Source organism: Genypterus blacodes, unplaced genomic scaffold (genome assembly GCF_046128005.1).
Source record: "Genypterus blacodes isolate CSIRO-AG114 ecotype Tasmania unplaced genomic scaffold, CSIRO-AGI_Gbla_v1 ptg000170l_1, whole genome shotgun sequence".
NCBI classification, from domain to species: domain Eukaryota; kingdom Metazoa; phylum Chordata; class Actinopteri; order Ophidiiformes; family Ophidiidae; genus Genypterus; species Genypterus blacodes.
Genome location: NW_027466971.1, coordinates 89,869 through 112,500, shown reverse-complemented (window position 1 = coordinate 112,500; position 22,632 = coordinate 89,869). Strand labels below are relative to the sequence as shown.

The window sequence follows — 22,632 nt, the reverse complement described above, 5'->3', positions numbered from 1 at the left end:
CTGTCCATTCTCCATGATGAGAGACGGTCCTCCCTGAGACACAAAGAAAGTGAGAGAGACACAGGGGATCAGAGAGAAAGAGACACAGGGGTTTAGAGAGAAAGAGAGAGAGAGGGACAGAGAGAGAGACAGAGGGAGACAGAGATATTGAGACAGTCAGTTCCTGTTCCATGTTATTGAATTTAATTAAATCACTCCTGACAAACTTTAATCTCCAAGTCAATGATTCATTGATAATCAAAGCAAACTGTCAGCAAGCAGGTGAGCTCCTCTGCTCGCTCTCTCCCCTTCTCTCACTCCCTCTCCTGTCTCTCTCCTCTTTCTGCCTCTCCTATCCTCTCGTCTCTCTGTCTCTCTGTCTCCCTCTCTCCTCTTTCTTCTCTTCTCTTCTCGCTCTACTCTCTTCTCGTTTCTTCTCACCGGCATGTTTGGCAGCTTAGCCTGAACAAGACCAAGCTAGACGATCAGTTGAGTGGGAGCGGAGATTCTATTGATTAACATTTCTTCTCACCGCCATAAAGCTCCGCTTCCGGTGGCCTGTTGCGCTTAATCTCCTTCTATTAAATAAAATCCCGGTTTATAATATTTCTATTATATTTCTGTAATTCTGTTCGTGCGTCCAATAACGTTACTGATAATGACGTGCGTCACTTCCGTTTACTCTTCTCTGAACGTTCAACACGCGCAGCAGCGCCCCCTTTGATTCGGAATGTGAACCGCGGCCCCGTGCTGTTGGGGGCGGGGCTTGGCTTGGTCTCCTTTATTCTGCTGTGTCATTTACCTTGACCCTGGAAAAGGCTTCATTGTTTATGCAACTTTATTCAAACATTTTCACATTTACAAGTAATTACATCATATTACATGTTAGCATACAGCATGCTAGCAGCAAGCTCTGACAGAAGAACATTAACGTTCTGATTGGTATCAGTGCTAATGCTAGCATTAATACATTAACGTTAATATATAAACACTTTTATCATTTATAACTTCGCTTAGCTGCCCAATTGCAGTGATTTATGAATTGCTGCTAGCATAGCGGGTTCTTGTTGGTTTAACAGCAGAGACATTCATATTTCTTTTCAAATTAAAATACATCATCCATAAATATGCATAATATAATCAATATTAACCTGTAACAATGATCATGAACATCATTGTGAACATGATCAAAGACAACTATTAGCTTCGCTCAACGTGACGGCGAGTTTCTGGTAGAGCGTTTTTAGAGTCCATACTTCTGGAACGTTCTTCTTGCACACCGACGGTCGAGCGGAGCAAAGCTGCAGTTGCTGCAGACTTTAGCTCGTTGTTCTAGCGGAAGGTTCTAGAACAGCTGGGAGAACATGTGGTTGAGGTTCTTGGGTGGAGGGATGCGTTGAGGTTGTAGCAGACTTTTGATTGAGCAGAAAGTTCTAGAAGGGCATTCCTCCAGAGATCTGGCGGGCCACCTGCTCCTCCTGGCTCTCCTCTTTGTCCGTCCTCTCCTGGTTCCAGTCCTTCAGGCCTTCAGGCAGCGTCGTGTCCTCCTCCTCGCCTCCCGTTCCCTCCACAAACTCCTCATACGATGACTTCTCTGCGAACGGACGTTTTCCCAACAGCTCCACCATGTCGCTTTTGTCCAGAACCTCCTTCTCTAGCAGCCGCAATGCCACCTGCAAGAAAGAGAAAGAGGTAACGTCAGCCAGTCACAGCCCAGAACTCCTGTTCTTCCTTTAGTGACAATGTCACTTTCTTTGCTCCAGAACTGGGTCCTTTGCTTCTGGTTGGTGAACCCACCTTTGAACCCTCTGGGCATTTCCACAAATAAAGAAAAGTTGTTCAAGACAAGAACCAGAAAGCAGAAACCAGTAAGCCTGCCTGAGGAGAGGAGGAGCTTGGTGAAGAGGATGGAAGCTCCTACCTTCTCCACCTCTGCCTTCTTGTCAGTCAGAAGGCAGTTGGTTCGCTGGTACGCCTCGCTGATCAGGTTTCGGACCTCGGTGTCGATGAGTCGAGCCGTGGCTTCGCTGTACGGTTTCTCCAGAACCATCTCGCCCTGCCGGGGGAGGTCAAAGGACACCTGGCCCACCTTGGCGTTCATCCCGAACTGGACGATCTGTGGCACAAAGAGGCATCATTCAGACCAGGAAACACGGCGGCAGTGTTTCTAAAAGATGTGATGGTCCATCAACATCATGTGACCATCCTTTCTGGTTTTCTGGACGTGGGAAAAACATAACATCCAAACATAGCATCCAACATGTGGTCCTGACCTGTGCGTAGGCGCTTTGGGTGACCTTTCGGAGGTCATCCTGAGCTCCGGTGGTGATACGAGAGAAGAAGATCTCCTCTGCCACGCGTCCGCCCAACGTCATGCACATCCTGTCCAGCAGCTGCTCTGTGGTGTACAGGTACTGCTCCTTAGGCAGGTACTGCGCATAACCAAGGCCACGCCCCCTGGGGATGATTGACACCTGCACAGTGACAACATTCGTCAGGCCCACTGCATTATCAGATACCTCAGGATGCCACTTCAGAAGAGATATCATCCTCAGGTCTAATGGTCAGAAGAGGATAGACGTCTGTCCTCTGTCTGTCCTCATTGATCAATGAACCTTCAGTAGGGGGTCTGCGTGCTCCAGGAACCACCCGGCCACGGCGTGTCCGGCCTCGTGGTACGCCACCGTCTTCTTCTCCTCTGGCTGGAGGACCTGGGTCTTCTTCTCCAGGCCTGAATCAGGACGAGAGGAGCAATCAGGGACAGGGGTATCCTCACAGGGACAAAAGAGATGCGACAAGAAGTAAAACCTCTCTCCTTCTGTACCTCCAATCACCCGCTCAATAGCCTGTTCAAAGTGTTTCTGGTTGATGGCGTCAGACAGGTGGCGAGCAGCGATCAGCGCCGCCTCGTTACAGACGTTGGCAATGTCAGCACCTGGGAAACAGACAATACAGAATGGCTGCAACCCTGAAAACGGCAAAAAATAAACAAACATCAGCGACTGTTTACCAGAGAAGCCGGGCGTCAGGGCGGCCATCTTCCTAGCCAGGGCGTCTTTGTCAATGTCGGCTTCCATCTTCAGCGGTCGGAGGTGAACCTTGAAGATGGACGCTCGACCTTTGATGTCAGGAGGACCTGCACGTTTTTATTGAATCATCAATAATCTTTCAGGGGAAGCTTCATCATGCAGACAGACGAGGCTCTGTAATGATCCTGACCATGATGACAGGGATGAAGGTGTGACTGTGCTCACCGATGTAAATCTGTCTGTCAAAGCGTCCCGGCCTCATCAGAGCCGGATCCAGGATGTCGGGCCTGTTGGTCCCTGCCAGGACCACCACATTGGTGGCCGTGTTAAAGCCTGATAGCACAAAAACACAGCAAAGTAAATGTTATCATTCGAAATCAGCTCTTCAGCACCCAGCTGTGTCTAGAACATCAGAGACGGAAGTTCACCCACCGTCCATCTCCACCAGCAGCTGGTTCAGCGTGTTCTCCTGCTCGCTCTGCCCTCCAAAGTTGCCACGCCCCCGTTTGCGGCCCACAGCGTCAATTTCATCGATGAAGAGGATGCAGGGCGCGTTCTTCCGCGCCATGACGAACAGATCTCTGACCTGATGGACGATTCAGAGCCAGAGATGTTACAGAAAAAAGATGTGTTACTTCAGTCGTGCAGGTTTACGTCTGTGTGTAATTGTTGACACAGTTCACCTTTAACCTTTCAGGCTACAGTGTGTGTGCGTTCTGTGGCGGACCTCACCCTGGCGGGGCCGACGCCTACAAACATCTCCAGGAATTCAGAGCCGTTGACGGTGATGAAAGGCACGTTGGCCTCGCCCGCCGTGGCTTTGGCCAGGAGAGTCTTTCCTGTTCCTGGAGGGCCGGTCAGGATGGCCCCCTGAACATCACAAACACACAAACACTGACGCACACTGTAGGCCCCGCCCCCACCCCAGAAAAACCGGCCCAGGGCATCCTCACCTTGGGGATCTTGGCACCCAGGTCCTGGTATTGTTTTGGGTTCTTCAGGAAGTTGACAAACTCCATGATCTCCAGTTTGGCCTCCTCACAGCCCGCAACGTCTTTGAACTTCACGTCGATCTCATCTTTCAGAATCTTGGCTGTGGTCTCGCTGACGCTGAAGAGCCCGCCGATCCCGCGGCCAGGACGCCCGCCCCCCGCTGGGCCCCGTCGCACCATGAACAGTATGGAGCCGATGATGAGCACCGTGGGGAGCAGGCTCACGAGGAACGTGCTGCAGGAGGGACGACGGGACAAACACCTTCAGCTTCAGGAACCTCAACCACAAATGTATTGACAAACAGGCACCCACACTTTTGTTGACGTTTAATGAATCCATGGTGTTTTTGCCGCCTCCTGCTGAGCTAAAGACCCTCAGGACATAAATGATGATATAAAGGTTTTATTGCTCTACGCACCCAGAGGGTTTTATCTGCGATTATTAAGAGGGAGCAAATGGTTTTTATAAGGGATTTCCCTCCTTTGTATATGCTGTTACTCCATAATTGACCTGATGGTGAACTATGACAGAACATTAGGATTGAGGAAGATAAATGTATCACATCGCCACAAGCTGGTGAACAAGCAAACGATATTGGCTTCTATGTCTTCAATAGCCTTTGTGAGGACAGACACACATCCTGCAGACCAGAGGCCAGACTGGGTGCTCACCCATCGCTCTCTGTGGAGTAAACCACCGGCAGCCTGTGCTCACTGTCAATGCCCAGCTCGTACTGAGACGTCTCCAGGTTCCTCTCAAATGTGTCCACGCTCCCGATGTTGAACCACACGTACTGCTGAGGGACAGGGGGGGGGGACGACAGAGATGAGACGCTCCACTCAAAGCCTTATTAGTTAGTTAGTATATAAAATAACAAATTAAATCACAGTCACTTTGTGGTTGAAAACAAGTCAATTAATTAACTAATGCAATTCTGAAGTTCTTTCATTCATTAGTGAGCATGCTCAACACAGACTCACCCCGTCCACCGGAGTCTTCCCCGCAGAGAAGATGACTTTGACGTAGCGTTTATTGACCACCTCCAACCTCTCCACCTGAAGTAGACACAGTACTGCCAACATTACCAACTACTGCTGCCAACAATAATACTGTAAAAAGGAACAAATATAAAGCAGTAAAATGGGACAAATTAGTGTGTGTGTGTGTGTGTGTGTGTGTGTGTGTCCAAACTGGGGGTCAAATTACTGACAGTGAGACTGGGGTAAGGGGATAAAGGACACAGTTGATCTAGTACAACATGTGGTGTCTTCTCTGAAGCTCCCAGTCAAAGTGGATATGAGTTCATAGGTGATAATGATGATAATGAGTGATAAGGATACGCGGCTCTGAAGGCTTTCAGGGGGTTAGGATGAAAGGAAGTCATAGGAACAGGGTTGATGGCGTCACATGAGCAGAGGCAGGATCCTCACCACTCCTTTGGACAGGTAGTTGTTAACAAAGTCCTTCCAGGTGACCTCTCTGCCTCCGTCTCTGAAGAAGATGTAGTAGGTGATGGCGGCCCAGAAGGCCACTCCTATCAGGAGGTGCCGACGAAAATCCTTGTTGTCCCAGGGAACGTCGCCCTGGGGAGAACGCACGACACATGAGACCAAGTGTGGCCAAGAGAGGGCAGGACTTCCTGACACGTGGTCTCCATGACCCAAACAGCTCCCAGCATGTAGGGGACCAGGTTCTTCTGTACTGGAGAAGATTCTGGCCTTCTTGTTGGAATACGGACAGGAAAAGAAAATGACAAACCTTCTCCAAACGCCTGTGCCAGTGCTCGTCATCCTTACGACCTCCTCCACGTTTCCCTCCTCCTCCTCCTCCTCCTCCTCCTCCTGACCTCCCAGAGGCTCTCTGATTGGCTAGTTTGGCCTCTGACAGGACAAAAACAGCAGTTTCATATTTAACATAACAGAGAGAATCACAGTCAGTCAGTCAGAGTCAGTCAGCCACAGTCAGTAAGTCACAGATGTTTTACCTTTGTCTGTTTCACTGCTGTCTGAAGGTTTCTGACTGTCAGGAAAATATTTCTCGAATCCTGAAAAGAGAAATCAAAACAAGTCACTACACACACACACACACACACACACACACACACACGCACCTTCTTCTGCTCTGTCAGTTGTAGATGCTCTGTAGATGCTCTGTATGTAAAGTGCCTTGAGATAAACTCTGTTGTGATTTGGTTCTTTATGAATAAAATTGCAGTGTGTGTGTGTGTGTGTGTGTGTGTGTGTGTGTGTGTGTGTGTGTGTGCGTGCGTGTGTGTGCGCGTGTGTGTACCTTTGGGGGGTCTGGAGCTCAGCTGTCTGCAGGCTCCCAGCAGGTCTGTCAGCAGGCCTCGCCCACTCTCCACATCTGGACTGACCAGCTGACACACCTGCACACAATACAGATGTTCAACATGGCAACAAACACACAGACTGGCTCATCACCGGAAGCTTCTACTTCAAACATTTGTATGACGTCAGGTTGAGTTAATGGCACGGATTCTTCATGAACAGGATCACCAATCAGACGCGTTTGTTTCTATAGAAACAGCAGCAGCTGTGCCTCATTAACTAACGACAGAGCCTGGAGCATGTTAGCGCTGCTGTTTAACCTGGTTAACGTGTTAAGTTGAGTTGAGTAAAGATAAGTTAAGTCTAGTTTAGTTTAGTTTAGTTTGTCCTTGTTAGCCTCTTCCGGCGCAGTTAGCGTTAGCACGCACCTGTCTCGGCCCGCAGCTCTTCGCTCTGGGTCGAAGCAGGAGCCGAAGCGGGGTCGTGCATCCGGCGGACAGCCGCAGGTAGCGATGCGCCATCCTGCCTCACGTACACACCGAGGGGGGGATACCGAGCACACACCGCGGCTCGTCAGTCAACGAGAACGCGGACCATCTTCTTCGTGTGATCACACTGAGCCATCGTCGGCGTCCTCTCTTCTTCGCGGCACAGCTCCCGGTGCAGGAGGTCGTGATACTGCCTCCTGCTGGCCAACGACAGAAGTTTTCATGGTGTGACGTAATGTTTAGTCATCAGTAATCATTACACTTTCAGCTACATGTATTTACCTTAAATTGAATGGCAAAATGTAAAATATGAGTCATGTGTAAGCTATATGCAGGCTGCAGCAGAGAATCAAACCATCGTTAGTGTCGATACATCGATACATTTGGATCGATCCGCCCGCCACCAGTTAGCAGAGACTGACTTGAACCTGAAGTTCAACATCGGAGACTTCGTGTGACTTACCCCAGCGTTTCCCTTCATATGAGACGAGACAACCAGCTGTAAACACAAAAACAATGTTTCAGACCAATACATATCAAACATGGCATTAAAACAGAATAAAGCATTGTTCTGAATCTCCAATCTGTTGGCTGAGTCTTTCTATGAATCATGATAACTGACATGCACGTAAAGAAATATATCATATATATTAATAAATAATAAAAAATAATATGAAAATATCCTTTTATTAGGGAAATGTGGGAGAGAAAAGAATATATTTATGGTTTACAGAAAAACCCTTTGCACACATTACATTCGTGCGTGCAAATCGTCCGAAAGGAGAAACAGCTTCACTCAACTGTGACACAAAGAACAGACCTGCGGTCAATGGATGAAAGTTTGGGTCAGACCTGTGGAGTAAATCCTGTAGTAGCGCCTCCAGGCCTGACGGGGGCGCCAATGTACCACATTTGAGAACGAAGAAGAAGGAGAAGATGGCGTCGGCCGGGTGCGTGGAGGAGTGAAGCACCTGACCGCTAACAGCTTCCCCAGTGACGTCGCACCGACAGCGGCCTCGTCCTTTCAGCTGAGCGGAGCCACGCGGACACTGAGCTATGAGGTAACCCGTGTTGTAACCTAGGTAACCCGCGGGTTTACCCGCTAATGTGTGGGTTAGCTAGCATGCTAACAGAACAGCTTAGCTTAGTGGAGCCTGAGCTCAGTCTCGCAGTCATCATCATCATCCTCAGCTCTATGGATGAAGAAACTGTTTGTTTCACAGAAAACGCAGCTGTCACGTGTTCTGTCTTCGGCTTTGACAGCAGCTTAGCTCGCCTGTCAGGTTTCTGTGTTTCCGGTTTAGTCAGGTGACAGATTTCACCGTAACACCCGGCAACAACATGTGACGTCTCCACAGCTGGATTTGGCTGACAGCTGTTGGTTCACTGTGAGGTGTGTGAGAACTCAGGTAGACATGAAGTGTGAGTGTCTAGCTCATCGGAATCCCATGTGCGAGGCGTGCTCCCCTCTGGCCCCGCCCGCAGTACCGCGAATGTTTGGTTCTTACGTGAGTGTAAGATTCAGTGACCCAGGATAACTGTGACTCCGCCCTCTTTCTGTCTTTCTGTAGAAGTTGCGTGCTGTTGCCTCCCGGCGGCTGGAGCGTGGGACTATGCTGTGTTTGTCCACTGGGTGGCGCTTCTTGAGCCGAGCCCACCCCCTCGCCTGCCCCCCCCACCTTGCTGCCCTGTCCGTCACCATGTACACCACTCGCCTGTACGGCGCTGCAGGGGGGGGAGGCGGAGGAGGAGGTGGGGCTAAGTCAGGCCGAAGGATGGGGTTGACCGTGCTAGATGTTGCTCCTCCACCTCACCCCCACCTCCCACATCACCCCCACCCTGGCCCGCCCGCCCCCACGTACCAGCTGTACCCCGGCCGCCCTGACGCACACCGCGGGCCGCACTTCCACCACCACCACCATTACCACCTCCAGCCCGCCCACCTGGCCCTGCCCCCGCCGGCCCCCCATCCCCACTACCAACCCCACGCCCACTTCCACACCTACGGAGGCGCGGCCGCCACCGAGGGAGGCAAGAAGAAGAAGTGGCACTTCATCAACGAGAAAATGAGCTATGACACCTTCTTCACCATGAAGCGTTTGATAGAGCGCTCACGCAGGCCAGATGAGGTACTGCGCTGGGTCACCCAGAACCCTGGGAAGATCTCCCACAACCATTATCCCTTGGCCCTGCAGAAGATCGTTCAACTGCTGCAGACCGCGCCGCCGTACCGGCCTAGTGCGGACGGAGACACTCCTGTTCCCTCCAGGGGAGGAGAGGAGGGGGACGTTCTAGAACATCAGGACTTCCATACGCTGTGCAGCGTCATCGTCAGTGACTGTTCCAAGTTTGACAACTTCAGCATCGTCAACTGTCTGTATGCGGTGGCAGCTCTGGGTGAGTCACTGTCACCTGGTCAGTCTTGGTTTGTCCCCATGTGATCATCAGAGTGTATCTACTGGGTCATCATGGTGCCAACGTGCTAGACAGACCTGGTACCTTTGCCAGACCACACTGCTTCTAACCATGTCTGGACCTTTGTGGTGTTCAGGTCTTCCCAGCGACTCTGAGGTGGTTCAGGTCCTGGAGGCAGAGTCCCAGTCCAGACTGAGCCAGTTCAACCAGAAGGACCTGTCCATGGTGTTCAGCTCCAGCAGGAAGCTCCACCCGGGCAGCCAGCACCCGCTGACCGAGGCCTGCCTGGCCGGCCTGGAGGAGAACATGGAGCGAGAGCGCCACCCGCAGACGCTCTTCCTGCTGCTGTCCTACTACAGACTCAAGTGGCGTCTGCTGCAGCCACAGGATGCTGCCGCTGGGGGCGCCGCTGTTCCTGCTGCTGCTCACACATCTGATCCAGAGCAGCTGCTGGTTAACAGGTCAGGATCATCCACACTCTTATTATCATCAAGGGTTGTTATGAGCGGCATAAAGGAGGGAAGCTTAGATCTCCACGACCTCCACCACTTACTATTGATCTGTTGATACTAATTATGTTAATACAGACATGGTTTCTGTCTTACATCTTGTTGATGTCAATTCAGAATTATTATTCTAGACATCCATCATTTGAATGAATCAGTAGATGCATGTGCTGATAAAGGCTGCAGGTCAGATCTTAAATCCAGTCGTCTCCGCTGCAGGAAGATTCTGCGTCTGGTCAAACACACGCTGGCCAGTGTGAGTGGAATCCGTGAACAGGAGATGGCGCTGCTGGACGAGATGCTGGCAGCGTGCGCCCACGAGGCCAGCGACAAAACGCTGGAGCTCATCTTCAGCTCACACCTGTTCTACCACAGCAGACAGGAGAGGTTCATCAGCAGCCTGGCAGGTCTGACACCACCGCCAAGTCCTCTTCCTCTTCTTTCCCCTTTTTCATGCTTGCTGCCAGTGTTGCTCATGTTGTTCAATGTGTGTTGCTCTGAACAGAGGAGTTGCCACAGAGGGTCGACAGCATCACTCCTTACACGATGGCTCTCATCTCCAAGTACATCGCCCGCCACCGCCTGAGAGAGACGCAGCTGCTCGACACCATCGCCCAATTCTTGGTGAAGAAAGCAGAGTACCTGGACACCAAGGTGAGGACCGGGACGCTCGGTTCTGAAACCAGGACCTCACAGTGTTCAGGTGTTCAGGGTCCCCAGAAGCTGAACCCTAATGGCTTCATTCAGTCACTGACTTTTTCTTTGAGCACCACCAACACTTTTACATTTGACCGGTGGGAGTTACTGTTACACGTGAGCTTATAAAGGCGTGTCATCTGGCGCCACCGTGAGGACAAGAGCCTCACGGTTTTGCCTCTGGACCGGGAGCAGACTTTGATTTGTGCTTCTGTTTGTGTGGAGCAGGTGATCCAGAAGCTGGTGTTTCCCTTCAGCAGGATGAGCTACCGGCCGACCAACCAGCAGGAGTTCTTCTCTCGGCTGGAGGAGGTGGTGGAGCTGAAGGCGCTCAGCTCGCCTCTGGCCACTGTCAACATCCTAATGTCCCTGTTCCAGCTGGGCCACTTCCCCAGCCTGGTGCTGCACAGAGTCTTCTCCTCCGCCTTCATCAGCAACGTCACCAGTGAGTACAATAACAGGCGACACGCAACCACCAGCAGAAACCTGCTAACAAACAGCTGCCCAATCGCTTTGTCGTCGTGTAACTAGAATATAATCCTCATTTTAGCTGTAAGGTGACGTGACTGACAGCCGTCTCCCCCCCTCCCCACACACACAGACAGTCAGTGCTCAGTGATCGCCCGCCGCTACCTGTCTTTGTTGGACTCGGCCGTGGAGCTGGAATACCACGAGTACAGCGGGCCGCGGCTGCCGGACGCCCACAAGGTCCTGATAATCACGCCGCAGCACGCCCAGACCACAGACGAGGTCAACCGCAAGTACAGGTAAAAGGTAGTGACGCCTTCTTCAGGGTCAGGCACGCAGAGGAGTCCATCGCTATGACATCATCCATCTACAGCGGAGCCACTGTGACATGGCGAGCACTCACATATGGCATGGGGGCGGATCTTTGTTTCATCATCTTTGTTTCCTGTCAGTTATAAAGGTTTGGTGGCCGAGGCTCTGAGGCAGCTGGTAGGAGAACAAAGCTACAAGCAGGACCAAGTCCTGGCCCCGGGCTACTTCACAGGTACGCCTGCAGACCTGAAGAGGACGCCCTAACAAGTGTCACTGTCATCTCTAATCTGACAATGTCATCTTTCTCTAGACTTTGTGTTATGGATCGACGGTTCCGGTCGTGTTCTGCCCATCCGGGCCCTCGGCGTTGTCCCGGCGCCGTGTGTTGCCGTGGCATCCAAACCTGATGGCAGCGTTGCCGTTGCGACCCTCACCTCAGACTTCCAGAAGTTCTCTCCGTTCACAGTGCTGGAGGAGGGGGCGGAGACGCAGGGTCAGGAGGGTCACGTTATGGGCGGGGCCACTGATCCCAGCTCCTTCCTGCCGCCCCACATCCACGCCCCCCGGGCCGCCGCCGCCTCAGCCCTGCCTCGGCTAGGGGCAAATGGCACCGGGCCCCTGGACTACGGCCCCTACTATGTCCCTGCGGAGTATTACTCCAGCCTGGCCAAGGAGCACTCGCTGGAGAGCCAGGACAGCTCCACGCTCAGCAGCCCCCCCTCTGATGGCCTGGCCCCGCCAAGGGCCCAGGAACCCACGGGGGGCACCGCCCCTGACGCACTTTTCCAGTTCTCCATTGGGAAGATCCTGGAGGATGAGGGGGTGGCCGGGGTCCCCGGGGGCCAAGAGACAGAGTGTGAACTGCCAGCCTTCTATGAGGGCGTGACCTACTCTGAGGGGCCCGCAGGAGCCGACAGGGGCCCCGCCTCACCCCTCCAGATTCAACCTCCCGACCTGCCTGAGGCCGAAAACACGCCAGCGGACCAGAGACGGATCAGGAGGTCAGTGTGGATGCAGGTTTAATCTGATTACAGCTAAAGTGATGAAGAGAAGTCAAGAGATCAGGTAGAATGATGAAGTGTTAACTGTCTGAATAAGATATGGAGCCTGGATGTGTTGTTGTGATATCATGAATGCGAGAAGGGTCAGAGGTCAGTGACTGACGTGTCTGTGCAGGGTCATCATGTCTGTCAATGATAAGTGGCATTACTGTCACAACTCTGAGGTGCTGGTGGGATCCAGAGCCATGAGGGACCGACACCTGAGGCTCCTGGGTTACATCATCCTGCAGGTACACCATCACACAGGTCAAAGGTCACATTCACCTTAAGCCTCTGGACCAGGGGTGCCCGATGTGTGGATCTCAAAGGTAGTGGCATTCATAGAAACATGTTTTAGATCCCACTGGTGTCCCCACACTTTATCATCATGTCCTGCTTTCAAACCAAAGATGCAACATCTGTCCTCTAAGCTGCAGCGCTGCCATGTGGAGAACTTGCTTCTCTCACCTCAGAGCTGCAGACGCACAGGAAGCCTTGTGAGCTTCAAGATTCAAAATTTGCGATCTGCCGGAATGTCAGACAGTTTTTAGATCACCGGATCGGCTCGCGGACTAATCAAGTGAAGTTGGATAATTTCCCACGGCACACCTGACGATCTCTCACGGCACACACACACACTAGTCCGAAAACACTGCTCTAGATGCTTGAGTCTTCCAGCTGCTGTCTGAGTGAAGCAGAGACAGGAAATGTCCTGAGCCTTAAGAGTTCAGAGAAAGGAAAGGAACCACAACAGACCTCAGCATTTTAAAAAGTCACTCACAAATGTGAAAACATGATAAAGAAGAATACAAGATGGGATTTAGTTTACCTGCTGAGAGAATAGAAGCACCTGTCTGTCTGTCGCTCTCTCTCTCTGATTGTCTGTCTGTCTGTCTGTCTGTCTCTCACTTCACTTCCATGTTTTGCTCCAAGAAGAGTTTGCAGTGTGAAGTGTGTGTCATGTTCCTGTGTTATGTGATGTGATGCCCCGCCCTACTGTCCTCTTTCTGGTCCTCAGTTGCCATACCAGGAGCTGGAGAAACTGAACGGCATTGAGGAGGTGAAGCAATACCTGCACAGGAAGCTGCTGGACGTCCCCCTATGACATCACAGAGAGAGAGACGGAGACAAAGACAGAGTGTGTGTGTGCGTGCTTGTGCTGGATCAGGTTGTGTGTGTTTGTGTTTCTTCTCTTTGATTGGCTGCTGATTAATGAAGTAAAGTTGCATCCAAGGGTTGATTGATATGTTTTGTTCCATGTTGTCAACATGGTGTGTGTGTGTGTGTGTGTGTGTGTGTGTGTGTGTGTGTGTGTGTGTGTGTGTGTGTGTGTGTGTGTGTGTGTGTGTGTGTGTGTGTGTGTGTGTGTGTGTGTGTGTGTGTGTGTGTGTGTGTGTGTGTGTGTGTGTGTGTGTGTGTGTGTGTGTGTGTGTGTGTGTGTGTGTGTGTGTGTGTGTGTGATAATTTATTAGTGCAGCAGGTTTAGATTCGATATAAAATCTATAAAGTGAAAATGATAAAAGATCAAAGTCAAATCAGCTGGACTCTTCTTCTTCTTCTCATTAGTAGGCAGGTTGTTATGGTTTATTAGTTGTTCATCTTCTGGTAAAAGTCAAAGTGGGCGTGTCTGACTCCTGATTGACAGATGATGTTCTTCATCAGCCCACAGCGCCACCAGCAGGAGGGTCTGATCATTAAACTGAAAGATAAATAATATTGAAATATTTGTATAATCTGTAATGTGAGGAGACATGTTGGGGTCAAAGGTGAGTTTAGAGTTTAAATGTAGCTGAACCTGTGACGATGATGAGCATCACACCAGCATGACGTCACAGGTCATTCATCATTAACGGGCTTCACAAATGACTCACTTTACTGATCAAACCGTTTGTCTCATCAAATGAACTTTAAGCTGAAGATGAGCACATCTATTAAATCCTTACGGAAAAGGTTAGAAACCGGAAGAGCTTCAGACGGTAGCTGCCTGTTACTGTGCAGCATCAGCTGTTCCTGAAACGTGCTGCTCTGCTGCCCTCTATCGGCCACAAGACAACATGACATTTGAAAACGAAGCAAAGGCAAATGGCACCGATTGTTTTGTTTATTACAGCGGTACAATAGCCTGCACCCACCCATGATGTCATCATGATGTCATCAATGATGACAGGTTCATGTCTTTTTCTGATTCTCACCAGCAACCAAACCCATTCATGTTTGGAACATGTGTCTTCCTGGACACACTCTGGTGCCAGCATGATTTTGATCTGCAGCACACGCGTGTTCCGGTGCAGTGAGGAGTCGAGAAGGACGCAGAGGAAACAGAAAAAGTGCATTTATTCATGAATACGTTGAGCAGGCAGGCTGATTGGTGGCTGAACTGTGAGTCCTCCCTCAGTGGCAACAAAAGACCAATCAGGGACTTTCTGCCTGGATAGGCTCCGCCCCCTTCCTGCCTGCCAAACATCTGAAACTCCACTGCATCCAGAAGAAAAACTCAAAAAGCCTTGAAGTCTTTGAAGATAAAAAGCTGAACAAACACCCAATTTAAAAAAAGACAAACGCATCCAAACACAAGTAACAAAATGCTCAGTACAGGCTCCGCCTCCTTTTGGGGGGGAGGGCAGCGTGACGGTCGCCTGAAGGTTCCATTCTGTTGGTCCACCAGGATGATTGGCATGTGAGGAGGTGTGGCCTGCACAGCCTGTCCTCTCCAGTGGGGCGGGGGGGGGTGGGGGGTTAGTCAGAGTCCGAGTCAGTGGATTCCTCTGAGGAAGTCTGATCTTCATCATCCTCATCATCCTCATTCTGTGGAAACAATACAAAGTGTGGTCAGGAGCTGGTTGCTGATTGGTTCTTCAGGTATTGTGCTGTAGGGTGAATGGTGGTTAAGATGATGAAGGCTCAGAACACAGACCCATAGAATCTGAATGTTGTGGTGGTTCTGATTTGTGTTCTACTGTTCTAGATGTTTGCCATGGAGTTGCAGAGGAGTTCTTAGTGGTTGTTGGGGTGTACTGGGTGGTCTCACCTCATCGTCACTGTCTGTGCTTCCTGATGTCTCATCGTCTTCGTCAGAGTCTGAGGAGTCGCTCTTCTCTTCTTCATCTGAGTCAGACATGTCCTGCTGAAGAGGCACAGAGGCAATGACATCATTTAAAGACAAAGCTTTCATACATTTGTTTTTTGTCCACATTTTATCTTCAAAAACCAACAGAAGCTTTTATTCTGAAATACTTTTACCTTTCCACACAAAGTTTATTCACTACAGTCTGAAGTGAAAATACACTGTGTGTGTGTGTGTGTGTGTGTGTGTGTGTGTGTGTGTGTGTGTGTGTGTGTGTGTGTGTGTGTGTGTGTGTGTGTGTGTGTGTGCTTTAGTGTGTGTGCTTTAGTGTGTTACCTTGGCTCGGTACGCCATGGCCCTCTTGCCCACCCCGACTCCCGGTGTTGTGGCTCTGGAACCTACAGCCTTCGCCTTCGCTGTCACTGTCACGCGGACTTTAGCTCCTGAGGCTCCGCCCACTTTTGCGGAGCTCCGTCGTTTCTAAGGAAACCAACCAATAACAACCACAGACAACACAAACATATTCACTTGTTCTGCTGGTTGTCAACTGCCCTCAGTTTACTGAGGGGGTGTGGTCAGAGAAGACCCTGGAGTGACTCCACCCCCAGGTAAAGGTTAAACCTACCGTGGATGCAAACTCCTTATAGACCGCCTGTTCCTGAGGAGAGAGAGACTGAAAGGGAGACAGAGAGAGAGACAGACAGTTAGTTTATTGACTCTGAACCGCCACTAGAGGGCGAAAGGACCAAAGACTTGAGGACGTCCTGAAATATGAGATAGGAGAAATAAAAGGTTATCGCCATTTTAAAACCTGGAATATAAACTGATTAGACTGATTTCCTGTTGGATGCATACCTTGACCCAGACCTCCAGCTCAGCCTTGTACTCCAGCTGCTGCTCCTCCACCTGCTTCTTGTATTTGTCCTTCTGCGTCTGGCTCAGCTTGTGCCAGCGCTTCCCGATCTCCACCATGCGCTCCTTCAGGCTGAAGTGATTCAGCTCCCCATTGGTCAGCAGCTCCTGGGAGAACATCTGATAGCCGCTCCTATTGGACAACACAAAGTGGGCGGGGCTGCTTTTAGATGGTCTGTGTGGCTCCCACATTCATAACAACACTAATCCATCACACTCACACTGGAGGTTTCTTTGGTTCTCCATCAAACTTGGGCTTCCTCTGTCCTGCTGCTGGCGCCCTCATCTCCACCAGCTCCCTCTGCAGGACACCACCAGTCATTACAACACAGACGGCTCCAAACGCAACAATCGGGTCAAATAATCAATCAATGAAAACAAAGCGCCGTCTTCATTTAAAACAGAAATCAGGGCCAATGGGCGGAGCCATGGTGGGGGCGTGGCTCACTGACCACAGGCTGGTACTGAACCTCGTAACGCTTCTGGTCCTCTGCCGCCTTCTTGATCCAGGGAATCTTCTCCTTCTTTTCCATCGACTTCCAGGCTGCTTCCATGGCTAGCTGGGCCTTCCGCCGGTCACTCTGCACGGGTCACAGATACACAGGTCAAAGGTCAGACAATACACACAAGAGACAGGCACACAAAAGCACCAAATATACAATGGGAATTCAAATTAAAACAGATTGAAGTATTTTAAGGAGGCTGAGCATCCAATAACAGAATCAAACAGTAAAAGAAGTTCATTTCCCATCTGAAGCTCCTTCACACTAAAAGCTCTCCTGCTGGAAACAAGGCAGAAGTGGAAACAAGCTGGAGAGCTTTTACTCTGAAGGAGCTGAACTGTGTTATAATAATACAGTAATACAAAGGCGTAATGTCGGACTCTGTATTTGGCCAGGTAGTCTCCGATCACGCTCTGCTGCCACATGTCCTCCGCCGTCTTTGGCGTCTCAGGAAGCTTCACCGTCTTCCTCCCATCCCGCTTCGCTGGGCCGGTGGGAACAAACAGTTCAGGCTCCGCCTCCCGAGAGCGATCCTGAGTTAACGGGAAATTCATCACGAGCGGTCTGACATCAAACTCAGAGGAGAACCTGATTCTACAATGAAGAAGAAGAAGAAGAAGAAGGGTCGGACCTTGACAGATGGAGACTTGGCTCTGTGGGGACTGGCCACACCCACAGCCAGCCTGGACCCGCCCAGTTTCTCCTCCGTCATGACACGGTCTCTCTCTTCCTCTGGCAGGCTCTGTAATCACAACACCAGAACTGAAGAGGAGAGGCGAGCCACATCGCTGACGTTTCTTAAGCTGCTTTGATTGAACTCACCTCCAGAAACCTCTGCAGGTCGACGTCGTACTGCTTCTTCCTCTGGTGACATCACACAAACACAGAGTCACAACCACATCCTCCTCCTCCTCCTCCTGGTGCTAACACAAGCTGCTGGTGTGTGTTGGTTCTGACCTGCTCGCAGCGTTTCTGGAACATGTCCTTCTCCTTCTGCGTCATCATCTTCCACTGTTTACTACACAGGACCATGCGCTCTGTGCTCGGCACGTCCTTCATGTTCACCATCAGCTCAGCACAGTACAGGGAGTACCCGTTACTACACACACACACACACACACACAGAGAGTACCCGTTACTACACACACACACACACACACAGAGAGTACCCGTTACTACACACACACACACACACACAGAGAGTACCCGTTACTACACACACACACACACACACAGAGAGTACCCGTTACTACACACACACACACACACAGAGAGTACCCGTTACTACACACACACACACACACACACAGAGAGTACCCGTTACTACACACACACACACACACACACACACACACACACAGGGAGTACCAGCTACTACACACACACACACACACACACACACACAGAGAGTACCCGTTACTACACACACACACACACACACACACAGAGAGTACCCGTTACTACACACACACACACAGAGAGTACCCGTTACTACACACACACACACACACACACACACACACACACAGGGAGTACCAGCTACTACACACACACACACACACACACACACACAGAGAGTACCCGTTACTACACACACACACACACACACACACACACACACACAGGGAGTACCCGTTACTACACACACACACACACACACACAGAGAGTACCCGTTACCACACACACACACACACACACACACACACACACACACACACACACACACACACACACACACACACACAACCCGTTACTACACACACACACACACACACACACAGAGAGTACCCGTTACTACACACACACACACAGAGAGTACCCGTTACCACACACACACACACACACACACACACACAGGGAGTACCAGCTACTACACACACACACGCACACACAGAGAGTACCCGTTACTACACACACACACAGAGAGTACCCGTTACCACACACACACACACACACACACACACACACACACACACACACACACACACACACACACACACACACACACACACACACACACACACACACACACACACACACACACACACACACACACACACACACAGGGAGACTGGAGTGAGGACTCACGGTGGCGGTTTGGTTGGCCGACCATCAAACTTGTCCTTCAGTTGTCTCTCAGCCTTGGTGAGGACAGAGCGGACGTGATCGTCTGAGTTCACCTCAGGATGAGCCTCATGGTAGGCCCGCATACTGTCCTACACACACACACACACACACACAGAGGGAGACAGTTTGGTTGGGCCCCTTGTGGTCTGGTTCTGCCCTGACTGGTCCGGTCGGTACCTCGTAGTCCTTCTGGAGCTCCAGGGCCTTGCTGATCCACTTCAGCCTCCTCTTGTCAGACAGTTGGGACCACTGTCTCCTCAGGGCCTCCTTCAGCTCCTTCTGACTCAACTGAACCAAACAAGGAGCCAATTAGGAACAAGATCCACAACCCGACCCCCATCCAGTCAGGCCTGTGTGTGTGTGTGTGTGTGTGTGTGTGTGTGTACCTCTGGGTGGAGCTTCATGTAGGTCTTCTTCTCATGGTTGTACCAGAGCTGTTGAGGAGTCTTTGGCTTCTCCGGCAGGTCAGACTTCTTCCTCTCCTCCATCAGCTCCGGGTGATCCTCCCTGCAGACACACAGCACGGGGTCAGAGGTCATAGCACTGCAACACTTTGTTCTCTCCTCCAGAGAAAGTGGTGACGTGTGTGGATTGGGACGTACTTGAATCGAGCCATGTTCTTCTCAAACTCTTCTTTCTCCTGCTGAAACTCTGTGATGTATTTTTGCTGAAGGCAAACAAATAAACCATGTTAATGCAGATGTTGGTGCAGATGTTGGTGCAGATGTTGGTGCAGGTGTTGTGGTTTGGGACCTTCTTCTTCTCAGGCAGCTCCTTGTACTTCTTGGACAGGATCTTGGTCAGGTCCAGGTTGCTCATTTCCGGGTGGATCTTTGCGTATTTTGCTCTTTTCTCCATGAAAAAGCGAAAGTATGGAGTCAGCGGCTTCTTGGGAAAATCGGGATGAGTCTGAAACATGACAGAGTTCAAAGGTCACTGTTTTGTTTGTTTTTACAGTATTTCCTCTTACTTCATTTCAATCATATTATCATTAACTGTCTGTTATGAAAACAGAAGAATATTCATCAAACATATCAGAGTGACTTCCTGTCTGACCTTCAGCTTCTTGCCTTTGTATGGGTTCTTCACAAACTCGATGGCGTCCACGATGAGCTCCGTCATCGTGCGGTACTTCCGAACCTAAAACAGGTTCAATGCTCAGTAAGCCCCGCCCATCTCCATCCAATACACACCAGTGGAATCTGCTGTCATCTCTAAATCATCCATGATGATGACTTCACCCATTACATCTGAGATTTCTGTCCAATCAGAATCCTGCTGATTATTGATCTGTGATTATAACGGATCAATAATCAGCCAGTTCTTTCTGTCAATGCTTTGGCATTTAGAACTGAAAAACCATAAAAATACATGAATAAAAAGTCAAATTACATGCAAAAACTAAAACCAAACATTCTTATAAAGTGAAGAATCTCCTGCTCAGGGTTTTTTCACCTCGGAGGAAACTTTCTGCCACTTCTGGCGGCACATGTCTCCGCTGAAGCTGCCGAAGCCGACCTTCTCCCAGTCAAAGTGCGACTCTGTGGTTTTGTACTTCATGGCGTCAGTGTCTGGCAGCAAACTGCGAATCCTCTCCAACAGAGTAAGACAGTCCTGCTTACTCCAGTCATCTGCACAAACACACACACTCAGGCCAGCTGCTGCCCAATCACTGCTCTCTGTATCTGTGCGACTCTGGCGTGTTTAGGAGCACAGCGCCTCCTGCAGGCCGGACGCTCAGCCTCACCTGGCACAGCTTTATTCCTGGCACTCTGAGCCACAGTGGAGATGCTGCTGCTGCTGCTGCTGCCGTTCATGCTGCTGCAGCCACTGATGGAGCAGACGCCCCACTTCCACCGTCTGCCTGCCCACACACACACACACACACACACGTATTTATTTAGGAATCATCTGTTTTCAGTGAAGTTTAGGTAAAACTGAATTTTGAAATCACTGCTTTCTGTTTTTGTTTTGATTTTCCAAAGTGTCTTAACTTTCTTGAATGGGGTTTGGTCTAACCCTGACCCTAACCTCGACCCTGACCCTAACAGGTCTCAGAGTTGCCCGGCTTCAGCCAGTTGGTGAGAGATTTCATTCCTAAACACGCCACCAAACTCTGATCCCCACCTGTCCTGACCCGGTCTGATGGGCCCAGGTGACCGCTCCTCCAGTGGGGCCTGCAGCCTTGACACCAGTCTGACACTTCAACTGTGTCTGAAAGATCACACACACTCTGTGCAGAACTTAGTTGAATTATGTTGCAGTTTACTGAAAATCTCAGTTATGTTTTTGAGGAGTATTATTATGCCGAGATGAGAACAAATCTTCTAAATCTCATGTCCTTTGCCATCTTAAACTGCCTGATGTAATGAATTTAACCCAGCGGGCTGTCAAGACTCCTGATGCCCAGTAATGGCGTCTGTCCTCCGGCAGGAGTCACCACGTAGCTTCCGCTGGCATGCAAAGGGTCTGCTGGACACAGAAGCTAACGTTCGCCGTTCAAAGCTAAATATACATTACAAATACGAGATTCAAATCTGAAATGTGGTTTAAAGGAGTTCATAACATTGCCTGAATGTTTGGCAGGACACGTGCTAAAATCGCAATATTGAGCAAAAATGCTCTAATGTTGTTTTTTTAATCCATCGACGTCGGAATGTTTGGATTGTGAATTATAACATTATGATGACATGTCGGTGGTCTAATACAGATTATCATAAGACCAAAGTGCTGAATTTGATGATTCGAGGAGTGAGCGGGCGGGTTGACTTACTGCTGCCCCACAAGCCTTCACTACGAGGCCGCCATGAACGCTCTGAAGACTCGGGGACAAACGAGCAGAAATGCCCATAAATGTGTGAAATGTCACGTCTAGATACTCACCCTAGGATTCACACAGCAACCAGGGTTGTTGCCGCACACCGTCGCGGTCGTTTGGGTGATTTTGGGGCTTTCAAAGTGTGTTTTTTTCAGCCGTAAACCCCGGGGAGTCAGGTCGAAACGGATCCGACGAAAGGAGCGTCTTGTTCGGTATGAAACTCCGCCCAGCGCCGCAGGGGGAGGAACTCCGGGGGAAAACATGAGGACAAAGGCGGAGGATGAAACCAGAGACCGCGGCTCAAACAGCGAAAGCACTTTACGGTTAAAATCGCATCTTCATCACACATATTCAACATAAACTTCCAATGGTTTATGTACAGAACCCGACGGAATTTTCCGGTGAGTCAGTCCGCCCCAGTGACTTCAACCTGGTCCGGGTCCAGATGCTGAACCGGCGCAGAGAACATGGGCCCGGGGTTCGGGTCCGGGACCAGACGGCCGCCGCCGAGGCAGAGGATGGAGAGTCTGTGTTCCAGGGTCCGACAGACATGAAAGTGTGGAGAAGCTCAGCGGGAGTTTGTAGTCTCGCATCCCGGCCGCTGCTTCTGCTGCTCCCCGCCTCAGACACCGCACTCAAGCCGCCAGCCTGCGCGGCGTCCTGGCCGCTGCCAGCTTACCGTGTGCGGCTTCACCACAGCAGGGACACCGATCCTCCCACAAGCACACATCCAGTACCAAACACATCGATTATGGATCAGCCTCTTAGGAAGTGTGTGTGTGTGTGTGTGTGTGTGTGTGTGTGTGTGTGTGTTAATTATGTATTTATTTGCTAAGTAGCCGTATAATGAATAGTGAAGCTTTATAGTTATATGAGTATCTTACAGTATTATTGTGGCGTTTATAAGTGAATAAAGTGTTAAACTGACGTCTTGTGGTTTTTATCCTCTGGTTCTTTAGTCAAATGTATCTGTCTGTGACGTCACTTAAAACC

General features: G+C 50.4%; 4 protein-coding genes across 13 annotated transcripts in view; 1 reads left to right on the top strand and 3 right to left on the bottom strand.

The window, feature by feature from the left end:
- puf60a (poly-U binding splicing factor a) overlaps nt 1–647 on the bottom strand; it is a 4,782-nt gene extending 4,135 nt beyond the window's left edge. For 3 of the 4 annotated variants that reach the window (XR_012965240.1, XR_012965241.1, XM_076167696.1), the window contains exons 1-2: nt 421–647; nt 1–33 (exon numbers count right to left, since the gene is read on the bottom strand). The exon at nt 1–33 is cut by the window's left edge and continues 60 nt beyond it. Coding sequence is in view for 2 of the 4 variants with exons in the window: in XM_076167696.1 (XP_076023811.1) it covers nt 1–33; nt 421–426 (39 nt within the window). In the remaining 2 variants the exon portion in view is untranslated. The remainder of the gene's footprint in view (nt 34–420) is intronic. The other variant, XM_076167697.1, reaches the window with a different exon arrangement.
- Nucleotides 648–799: 152 nt separating this feature from the next.
- afg3l2 (AFG3-like AAA ATPase 2) lies at nt 800–7,720 on the bottom strand. Of its 2 annotated transcripts, none has more exons than XM_076167717.1 (19): nt 7,630–7,720; nt 7,241–7,276; nt 6,718–6,974; nt 6,291–6,387; nt 5,986–6,045; nt 5,760–5,881; nt 5,432–5,584; nt 4,982–5,056; nt 4,673–4,797; nt 3,962–4,235; nt 3,741–3,878; nt 3,441–3,594; nt 3,234–3,341; nt 2,990–3,115; nt 2,804–2,914; nt 2,595–2,710; nt 2,253–2,453; nt 1,901–2,095; nt 800–1,652 (listed from the first exon to the last, which is right to left on the bottom strand). In XM_076167717.1, the coding sequence occupies exons 3-19, from the start codon at nt 6,808–6,810 to the stop codon at nt 1,413–1,415; spliced, it is 2,388 nt and encodes a 795-aa protein (XP_076023832.1). In that variant the 5' UTR covers nt 6,811–6,974; nt 7,241–7,276; nt 7,630–7,720; the 3' UTR covers nt 800–1,412. The 2 variants fall into 2 exon arrangements, with proteins under 2 accessions (XP_076023832.1, XP_076023833.1); XM_076167718.1 differs by having other exon boundaries at nt 4,673–4,794.
- On the top strand, nt 7,703–13,795 carry fastk (Fas-activated serine/threonine kinase). Its single transcript, XM_076167714.1, has 11 exons — nt 7,703–7,838; nt 8,349–9,174; nt 9,329–9,653; nt 9,918–10,105; nt 10,204–10,352; nt 10,623–10,839; nt 10,996–11,161; nt 11,315–11,406; nt 11,485–12,175; nt 12,351–12,465; nt 13,233–13,795. Exons 2-11 carry the CDS (start codon nt 8,391–8,393, stop codon nt 13,317–13,319), a joined length of 2,814 nt encoding a protein of 937 aa, XP_076023829.1. The 5' UTR covers nt 7,703–7,838; nt 8,349–8,390; the 3' UTR covers nt 13,320–13,795.
- A 474-nt stretch (nt 13,796–14,269) lies between these two features.
- Nucleotides 14,270–22,273, bottom strand: ubtfl (upstream binding transcription factor, like). 6 transcript variants are annotated; one of them, XM_076167720.1, is made up of 21 exons: nt 21,705–22,269; nt 20,949–21,035; nt 20,569–20,685; nt 20,277–20,452; nt 19,878–19,961; nt 19,575–19,730; nt 19,424–19,488; nt 19,208–19,328; nt 18,999–19,109; nt 18,783–18,910; nt 17,651–17,792; nt 17,516–17,557; nt 17,325–17,435; nt 17,056–17,226; nt 16,643–16,771; nt 16,412–16,491; nt 16,134–16,323; nt 15,904–15,951; nt 15,615–15,758; nt 15,243–15,338; nt 14,270–15,019 (listed from the first exon to the last, which is right to left on the bottom strand). In XM_076167720.1, exons 3-21 carry the CDS (start codon nt 20,636–20,638, stop codon nt 14,951–14,953), a joined length of 2,133 nt encoding a protein of 710 aa, XP_076023835.1. In that variant the 5' UTR covers nt 20,639–20,685; nt 20,949–21,035; nt 21,705–22,269; the 3' UTR covers nt 14,270–14,950. The 6 variants fall into 6 exon arrangements, with proteins under 6 accessions (XP_076023835.1, XP_076023836.1, XP_076023834.1 ...); XM_076167721.1 differs by lacking the exon at nt 20,949–21,035 and having other exon boundaries at nt 15,243–15,335; nt 21,705–22,273; XM_076167719.1 differs by lacking the exon at nt 20,949–21,035 and having other exon boundaries at nt 21,705–22,268.
- Nucleotides 22,274–22,632: the final 359 nt, after the last annotated feature.